At 27.9% G+C, this 9,863-nt stretch overlaps 1 protein-coding gene across 2 annotated transcripts in view; it reads right to left on the bottom strand.

The window, feature by feature from the left end:
• LOC117172474 (histone-lysine N-methyltransferase SETD1) overlaps positions 1–9,863 on the bottom strand; it is a 38,774-nt gene that overhangs the window by 23,091 nt on the left and 5,820 nt on the right. For both annotated transcript variants that reach the window (XM_033360443.1, XM_033360442.1), the window contains exon 3: positions 2,093–2,417. In XM_033360443.1, coding sequence (XP_033216334.1) covers positions 2,093–2,417 — 325 coding nt within the window. The remainder of the gene's footprint in view (positions 1–2,092; positions 2,418–9,863) is intronic.

Below are 9,863 nucleotides of genomic sequence, written 5' to 3'. Positions count from 1 at the left end.
ATTTTTCTGAGGTCAGATTCGGATTCAGCGCAGCAAAAACCTTCGGGTATAGTAGGTCTGGTCTCTGGTTCTGAGAATTGTTGGCCTGTGTTATTTTTAAATGCTTGAAAAAATGAAAATTAGTGATTTTATTTTACAAGTAAGGCATCATAATATAGACTTTACGCTCTTTTCCCTATTCTCCTCTTTCTTTAAGGAATTCATCTTTTTTCCTTCAATGCAAATTGAATAATTAACCCAATAATAAAATCCAACTATTTTTCGTTCAAAGTTAATTCTTTTTCATTGAAGAATCTACTACTATATTTGGTTAAAAAATTATTTTGTTAAGAATCATTTTTTTTTTCTAAATTGAAAGTTTCAAGTGAAACCTTAACTAATCGAGTTTGGGCTGAAAATTCATGGCTTTTAGTTCAAAATTCCACAATTAAATTTTCAACTGAGAACTTATTTATTTTTTATCTTTACTAATTTCTTAAAAATTCCTTTATTTTGGTTAAAAAATTATATTTTTTAATTGATAATTGAACTACTCCGTTTTTATTTAAAAATTGATCGTGTTTAGCCAAACATACAACTATTACATTTTGTATTGGGAACTCATTTTTTTTTTAAATTAAACTATTTGTTTAAAATTTGAACGACTTTCTCAATAATACATTTTATTGGTTTAAGTTTTCAGTAAATTGCTGAAAATTAATTTACTTTGGTTAAGAATTAATTTTTTTAATTGAAAATTGAACTATTCCATTTTTGGTTCAATATTGATCGTTTTTAGTTGAAAAGTCGACTATTAAATTTTTTAATGATAATTCTTTTTTTTTAGTTGAAAATTTAACTATTTGGTTGAAAGCTGAACTACTTGTTAAACATTTAATTTATTGGTTGAAGATGTAACTATTTTGTTGAAAACCTTTTTTTTTACTAAAAATTCATTTTTGAAACTGGAAATTTAACTATTCCATTTCTGGATGAAAACTGATAGTTTTTAATTGAAAAGTTAACGTTCTAGTATTTAGTTGTAAATTCGGCTCTTTTGGTATAAAATGAATTTTTTTTATTAATAATCCAACTACTTAGTAGCAATTTGAACTATTTTGTTAAAAATTAATTTTTTAAATTGAAAATCCATCTCTTTAATTGAAAATTTGAATATTTGGTGGATAATTCAATTTTTTAAACTGCAATTTTAAAATTTCATTTTTTTTTGTTGAAGATACATCGTTTTTAGTATAAAATTCAATTCTGATATAAAAAAATACTTCTTTGTTGAAAATTCAACTGATTTGTAGACCAGTCACTTTTTTGGTTGGAAAATTAATCTTTTTTGGTAGAAATTTGATATTGTTCAGTTAAAAGTGTAACAGCTTGGTCAAACATTAATTTTTTTTGGTTAAAGGATTCAATTATTTAGTTCAAAATTCATCTTCTTAAGTTTCAATGAAACTAGGTCTTGTTTAAAATTACGAATTTGTTTGAAGTCGATCTTGTGTAAAAACTCAACTACTTGGTTTTAGACGCAAATGTTTGGTCTACAATTACTTGTCTGTTTATTCAAAATTGAACCTTTTTATGAACAATCATCTTTCCGGGTTTAAAAGTCAACTTTTTTCTCAAAAATTCGAATTTTTAGCTTGAAAACTCAACTCTTTCGTTGAAAATTTATTTCTCATGGTATAAAATTCATCTTTTGTGGTTCACAATTCAACTGCTTTCTTTTAAATACATTAATTTTCAACTTAAAATCTTAGGTGTTATGATTTGAATTGAATTTGGTAGATTAGTTTTATTTAAAAGAATTGATTCCCCTATTATCGTGAAAAATTACCTCATTTCCCCTGTTTTGAGAGCATTTTGGACTGTGAAGTCTTCTAAAACATTATGCTTGTATGTTTTCTGTTTTATTTTATGCATTTATCAAATAAAATCGAAGAAAAAATTTTGACCTAAACGGCGGCAGGGGATTTTCGTATTTTTTGTGGCGAATTGCGAACGGCCCCAAGGAAAACTGTAACATGAAATGTTACGAAATTATAAAATAAGAAGGGAGACCAAAAGATCAGTCCAGATGGAATTAAAAAAGAGAATGAACCTCCTCAATCTTCTCGTCACCCGAACTCAAAGGACTCAGAGACATCCGATCATCATCGAGAGGAGGTTGCTGAGATTCCTTTGGTAGGTCCTCATCATTATCATCGACTGCAGGACTATAACTTCCCAGCAACGCTTCATCCTCACTTGAACTTATAAGGCTCCCCAAGTCCTCATCGACCGGAAATGGATTGATATTATTTTCCCTAACTTTCCTCCTCTCCTTATTCTTTTCCATCATCTTTTCATGACACGCTTTGTAAATTTCAGCCGAAAGAAATGGACTTGGAGGTATCGAAAGCAACTCCTCCTCAGCCAGCGACTTCCTACAATTCAAATGAATTTAATTAAACACACTTTATTCGGGCCTGCTATAGAAGTTCAGTTTCTAAATTCCATCATAATTATTGGTCAATGCAAATCCTTGTGGAAACATATTTTATGACAAATTACAGGATTTTCATCAAGGCTTGTATAGAAAAAATTAAAAGTTACGGAAAAAATCTTTGAAAATTTACAACAAAGCGCCATTTTTTTGTAGTGTTTTGTAGATACTTACGAATTTCTGCAAAAATTTATGAATAAAGCACTTGATAAAATACAAAAATATACGTCCGGAAAAAAGAAGTAGTTCTTCACATTTTTTTCTTAGAAAATTACAAATTTCTACACCCAATTATGAATAGCTTCGATCTTCTAGAAAAAAAAAAAACATGAAACTACAATCCCATAATAAGGATTTAGTTTTAAATCATTTTAAATAAATTTTTTAAGAAAATTAGGAATTTGTTCAAAAAATGCCGAAAACGTATGATTTGCACAAGCAAGTTGTAATTTTCTTTATATTTCACCTTTAAAAAATACGAATTTCTACATGCAATTATACATAAATACAATTCTTTATGGAATAAACTGGAATGTTTACGACTCCAGAATGAAAGTTTGGTGATTCAAAATTTGAAGTTTTGCAGAAGCTATATTTGTGGTTTTCACATATTTTCTAAATAGATTTTTATAGAAAATTCAGAATTTCTACAAAAAAGAACGAAAATTTGCAAATTGCAAAAGCTACATTTGTCGATTTTTATCTTTTTTCTTATAAAATTACAAATTTCTGCAAAGAATTATGAATTAGTACTATTATTTAGAAGAAAAATACAAAAATCTATGATTACAAAATGAAAATTTAGTTTTTCATAACTTTCAAAACGTTTTTGTACGAAATTATGACTTTCGACAACATTGCATTGAAATAAAAAAATACGTCCCGAATATTTTTGAGTGTTAAACAAGAATAAAAATATTTTACGTGAAAAAACCTCCAAATCTCCTTAATTATTTTTTCTCTCGTCTATTTTTATTTATATATTTGTTTTAAATTGCAATAAAAACACATTGACAAAAATCTACCAACGTCCTTTTCTATGCAATAAAAACAAATTTTTTAACAAGTCCAGGCCTCGGACTCACTTTAGAGATAAAAAATATGTAGTGTAAATAGTATCACAACATTTTAAAATTAGTGTAAAAATAGTGTTATTTATTATTTATTAACTTTTTTATTTAAAAAATTCATTATTTGGCTCAATATTGAATTGTTTACTTTTAAATTAAATTATTCTGTTAATAATTCGTTTTTTTTTTTTAATTTCATCAATTCGGTTGAAATTCTTTTCTGTCTTAAGAAACCAATTTTTTTCTGCTTGAAAATTCAACTATTTTCTTGAACATTCATCCTTTTAGTTTGAAAATTTATATCTTTCTGTAGAAATTTCATATTTTTTTATTGAAAATGCAACTCAACTTTTTTGTTGAAAATTCACATTTGCGGGTTGAGAATTGGACGGTTTGGTAGAAAGTTCGTATATTCAGCTAGGAAATACAACAATTTGGTAGAAAACTTAACTGTCTGATTGCTAATTTATATATTTTGTAGAAAATTATTCCTTTTTGGAAAAAAATCAATTTTTTTAGTTAAACATGCGTAATTGTTTGGTTTTAAAATTAATCTTCTTTAGTTGAAGAGTCAAGTATTTCGTTAAAAATTCGTCTTTGCCGGTTAAATCCAACGGCTTTTTATTTTCAATTGAAACATTTATTTGGTGTAATATCAATTATTACATTTTTCGTTAAAAATTCATCTTTCTAGGTTGAAAGTTGAATTACTTTCATACAAGTTTTTTTTTTATTGAAAATTCCGAGATGAAATTTTGGTTTGTTCAGTATTAATTTTTTTAAACTGTAAATTGACTGTTTAGTAGAAAATGCGTCTGTTTGGCTTGAAAATGTAACAATTGAGAATAAAATCCAACTATTTGGTATGGAATTATACTGTTTTATAGAAAATTCGTTTCTGTTTTTCACTTCTAAATTATCAATCAAATTTGAACTAAAATGACATGTATTGTTTTCTTTGAAGATTCAACTATTTTGTTGTAAATTCACTCGTTTTGGTTCAATTCAAACCCTTTTTATTTAAAAAGAAAATTATGTTTTTGTTACAATATCAACTATTACATTTTTACATTCTCATCATTTATGATTGAAAAGTATTAGAATAAAATTGTCGGAAATTTGACATCACACTTTTTCAACGGATTTTCACGTTTCGAGAACCCCTGAATCCGAAAATCAGGTTTTCACGATGGCGTCTGTCTGTCTGTCCGGCCGGACGTCCGCCGTTAAACACGATAACTCTCGAAAAAATGAACGAATTAAATCCATCTTTGGTACGCCTTTTTTAGGTCCTAAAAGAAAGGACGAGTTCGTGAACTAGCCATTTTTGATAAAAATTCAAAAAGTGAGCGCATTTTGAAAATTTTTGAGACCACTTTTTTCTGATTTTGAAAATTCTATGTACGGATATTTATAATATTAAAAAGAACAAACAATTTATCCTCATGACTTCTTGTGATAAAAAGAAAATTCTCAGAGTTATAGCGTTTTCAAAATTTTTTAAATAAACCGAAAATCAAAATTTGAAGCCAAAAAACGCATGATATGAAAAAAAATCAAGAGAAAAAAAAACATTTCTTTTTGAAAGCCCTACAAGATCATCATAACAAATTTTTGTATTTTCTTCAAAAATCAAAAATTCAAATTTTTATTGCACAAAAAATAATGAAAAATAAAAAATTCCATTTTGTGGACAAACTATGTAGGATATGAATAAAGATGAATTAACAAAAATTTTTATCCCAAAAAAGATCTACGATTTCGTTGAGGATCACTTCTCGATAGGACGCGTACTTTTTGTTTTATTCGTGAAAAATAACGCTGAAAAAAAATAAAACAAACCAAAAATGTGTGGAAAAACGACAAAAGTTACGAGAAAAAAAATCCAACAAAACCTGTTTACAAATGTCTGTCTGAAATCGAGCGCGCAACGCGAGTTCACGATGAGAATGTGAACCACAAAGCGCGCGATGAGAACGTTCCCGCGAAGCGGGCAGATTTTTTGTTGAATATTCATATTTTTTGTTTGGAAAATCAAGTAAGGTAAACCAACCATTACTGGGACAACGTAAAAAGTATTTCCAATACTGGGAAAATAATGAATATCGTTGAGTATCTTTTATGTTTCAACATAAATTTTCAATTAAAAATGTTTTATTATTTTTGAAGTTCTTTTCAATTTGCTGCCACTATTTATTTTTGTCCTGACAAGTTATACATTTGGTAAAAAATATTCAAAAATATTGCTCAAAATGTTAGAATGAACTTCTGCAAAATTCGCCTTCTTTTTAATTTTAAAACTTTCCGCATAACTTTTACAGCATTGTATTATTAAAATTTCCTACAGTAAAAGAAAAAGTAATGCTTTTGCACATTTTTAATACGTTTAAGAATAAAATTCATAACTTTATTAGCGATTTTATTTGAAAACTTGATAATATTTTAATGTCCCGCATTTGGACATTTTTTTGTCGAAGTTACCTAAACCGGGACTATCTGTCGCTGACTGTCTCAATTTCGGACACTTGAACGTGAGTTGCGAAATTGCGTTTTCATTACTGAGACGGTCACTTTCGCCGTGTTTTTAATTAAATGTCGCAGTATTATTTTAGTGATATATTAAAAATATTGTTTATAAGATACAACTTAGGTAAGTGCTATAATATAGTATCGAAAAAATTTAAATTTTCAACAAAAATTAGTAAGTGTGCATTAAAATTAAATGTTATAGATTTATAGGAAATATTAATAAGATTAATATTATCTATTTACTTTTTAAGATAAATTAAGTAAATTAAGTTTTCTCTCGTCTTTTTGGTTCGATAACGCATCTTTTTAATTATAAATTTCATCTATCTTTAGCAAAAATACAACTGTGATTGAAAATTAATCTGTTTTTAACAAAACAGCTGCATTTTTCTCAAAGAAAACTGTAATTTATAATTAAAATGACAAATTTTCGACCCAAAAAGACGAACTTTCAACAAAATAGTTGAAATATTCTTGTAGATGGAAGTCAAAATTTCAGTCAATTACTGGTCAGTTTATTGAAATTATGTCTGAGAGATTCTCCGTACATATATGGTAGACGTTTCGACTTGTACTGTCCTCATCAGTATAAAATACTTCTTTCTACGAAATTTTGCACCTGTGTGATCATAATACGTACTTTGTAAACGTAAAGGCTTAAAAAAGGAGACATAGTGACAGTTCTTAAAAAATTATGTACGAAATAGTCAAAAAAGAATATTACAAATTGGAGTAGTAATACAAATAAATGAGTGTCGAGATAATTAAAATAGAAATCAAAATTATGTATATTCTATTATTATTACCTGAATGTTAAATTTAATTTGTTAGTTACTGAAATGACTCCGCCTGCTGGACGGACTTAAATAAAGATTGAGATTATTGTTGACATTGAAAAACAAACACTTATCACATGCCGTCCAGCAGACGGAATGATTACGGCAAGGAATTTAAGCTGCGTATAGACTGTAGGTTGATTCACATTGACTTGGTGGTTAATTATTATCTACTGCGCATGACACATTATGGAGCGCTAACGGTACAATAATGTAGAAGAGAAGGAAAAAAGAGAGAGAGAAGCAAGATAAAAGGATATTTATTTTAGATTATAATGAGAAATTGTAAAATTATAGTTTAAGAGAAAATTGTATATCATTGAATTGCATGAATAAGGCTATTGTAGGTTATGCTCATATTATCTATGCCTCTTCTAAAATTAACATTGTTCGTATTTTTAACAATATAAAATATTTCCATAAACATACTTTTGAAGTAGTATCCTTCTTTGGCTAAAATAATAAAGTTTTCAAAATCAAATGAGTGTTTGTTTAAAGTTGCATGTTTTGAAAGAGCAGTGTTAAGTCTTTTGTTATTGCAATCTCTCATGTGTTCCTTTAATCTTACATCGATGTACCCTTTGGTTTCGCCAATATAATGTCAAATTATGTCATGTTTTTTGTATAATTTTTGGAGAATTCTGGACATTTGTGGATTATAAGGTAAAACAATAGAACAATCTAAGTTCAAATCACTGTTTAGGTTGTCGTTAATATTCTGGCTAGACGTAAGAGTTTTACTAACTCTTTGTTCTATTAACTTGTTAACAAGTTTTTCAGGGAAACCATTAGTTTTAGGTGTGTGAGAAACAATTTCTGAATTTGTATGGTGGAAAGAGAAGTGAGAAAGTTTAATAGTTCTGTCGACTAAAATGTTGATAATACTAGTTTTATAAGGAGGATATGTGATAGAATGAAAATTTGTGTATCAGCCAGACCAAGTAGGTTTATGGAACCAGTTAGTGTAAATTTTACCATTAATATTGGAGATTTGTACATCTACGAAGGAAATACTTTTCTCATGCTCATATTCAATAGTGAATTCTAATCTGTAATGATAGTTATTAAACAATTCTTTAAATGTTTCAATTTGATTGTGGGGTAGACAAGAAAGAATATCGTCGACATATGTATAGAAAAAAAGTGGAGAAAAATTCTGGTTTTAAGAGAGAATATCTTGTTCTAAGGATTCCATTACTAAATCAGATACTGCGGCAGAGATGGGAGAACTCATAGGTACGCCATATGTCTGTTTATAGAATTTTCCTTAAAAAGTGCAATAAGAATTCTCCAAACAGAATGTTAACAATTGCATAAAAAAATCGTAAGGTAATTTAGTATGATGTTTGATTAAGTTCCATTTGTTTTTTACGGCATCAAGAACAAGATCGTGTGGAATGTTAGTGAAAAGTGATTTTACGTCAAGACTGAAAAATTCATATCCATTAGGATCTGTAAATTTATTAACCTTTTCCACAAAGTCGCAGCTATCTTTAACATGTCGAGAAGTATTACCTAAAACCGCTTTAATAGAATTTGCTAGGTATTTTAAGATGTAATATAAAGGCGATCCTATAAATGATATTACTGGACGTAATGGACAATCCGCTTTATGGATCTTTGGAAGTCCATAGTATTTCGGAGCAAAACCACCAGTAAATTTCAAGATTCTAACGGAGTCTATATTAAGTATACCAAGTAGGAAGGGCTTATCAATTATTTTGTTATGTTCCAATTGTATTTGGCTAGTAGGATCTCTATTGAGTAATTTATATGTAGATGTGTCATTCAACAGAGATAAAGATTTATTGGTATATTCTGCATTATCCAAAGAAAATTCTGCAATATCCATCTGCTGGACGGCATGTGATAAGTGTGTATTTTTCAATGTCAACAATAATCTCAATCTTTATTTAAGTCCGTCCAGCAGGCGGAGTCATTTCAGTAACTAACAAATTAAATTTAACATTCAGGTAATAATAATAATAGAATATACATAATTTTTATTTCTATTTTAATTATCACGACACGCATTTATTTGTATTACTACTCCAATTTGTAATTTTCTTTTTTGACTATTTCGTACATAATTTTTTAAGAACTTATGACTTCCATCTACAATAATATTATTACATCCTGGTCAACAACTTGACATCTTATATAAAATAGTTGAAATATTAATCAAAACAGATTTTTCAGTCAATACAATTTTCAATCAAATAATAAAATTTGTAACCAAAAAATAATTTAAATTGTTTCAACACATTCTTCAATTGATGTATTAACTTGAATTAAGATGAATTCTAATTCAAAATTTATTACCAAACAGTTTAATTTGCAAGTAAATCGACAATATTAAATTTTAATGCATACTTACTAATTTTATTAAAAATTTAATTTATGAGTTATTATTAAATTACTTACCTAAGCAGTTGGCAAAATTTGAGGTTGGAATTAGAGGTTTCAATAAACTAATTTAAACAGCTTTTTCATAATAAATAATTAAACGGTAATCACGATCCATTCTTGCTTTTTCATGTATTCCGTAATAAATTATAAGTAAATTGTGCAATTTTATTTTGATAAACCCTATTGGAATTTCCTTGTCCCAGTATTGGCTTCCTTGGTGTCCCACTTAAGAATATGTTCCAAAATTCGTGTCCCACTAATGGGCGATCTGACTAGCTTTAAAAATATCCATTTATATTAATTTACTAGAAAATTACTAATGTATTTTTTAAAATTTACGAAATTTAAATTAGACCAAAATCCAAATTAAAAATCCCATTTAACGTCCAATAATCAAATTGATGCAAAATCCTGTTAAACAACAACCACAACGTCAAACTATGTGGTCCAAAGGGGGAGGGTCGGTAAGGCCGGTTTTTGGCCTAATTTATTTTTGGACCAAAAAATCTGAAAAAATCATGGTAGTATCTTATAAGTATCCCG

Source organism: Belonocnema kinseyi, chromosome 5 (assembly GCF_010883055.1).
Source record: "Belonocnema kinseyi isolate 2016_QV_RU_SX_M_011 chromosome 5, B_treatae_v1, whole genome shotgun sequence".
In the NCBI taxonomy this organism is placed as follows: Eukaryota; Metazoa; Arthropoda; class Insecta; order Hymenoptera; family Cynipidae; genus Belonocnema; species Belonocnema kinseyi.
Note: the sequence above shows the minus strand (reverse complement) of the source record. Positions and strands in the feature narration are given on the sequence as shown.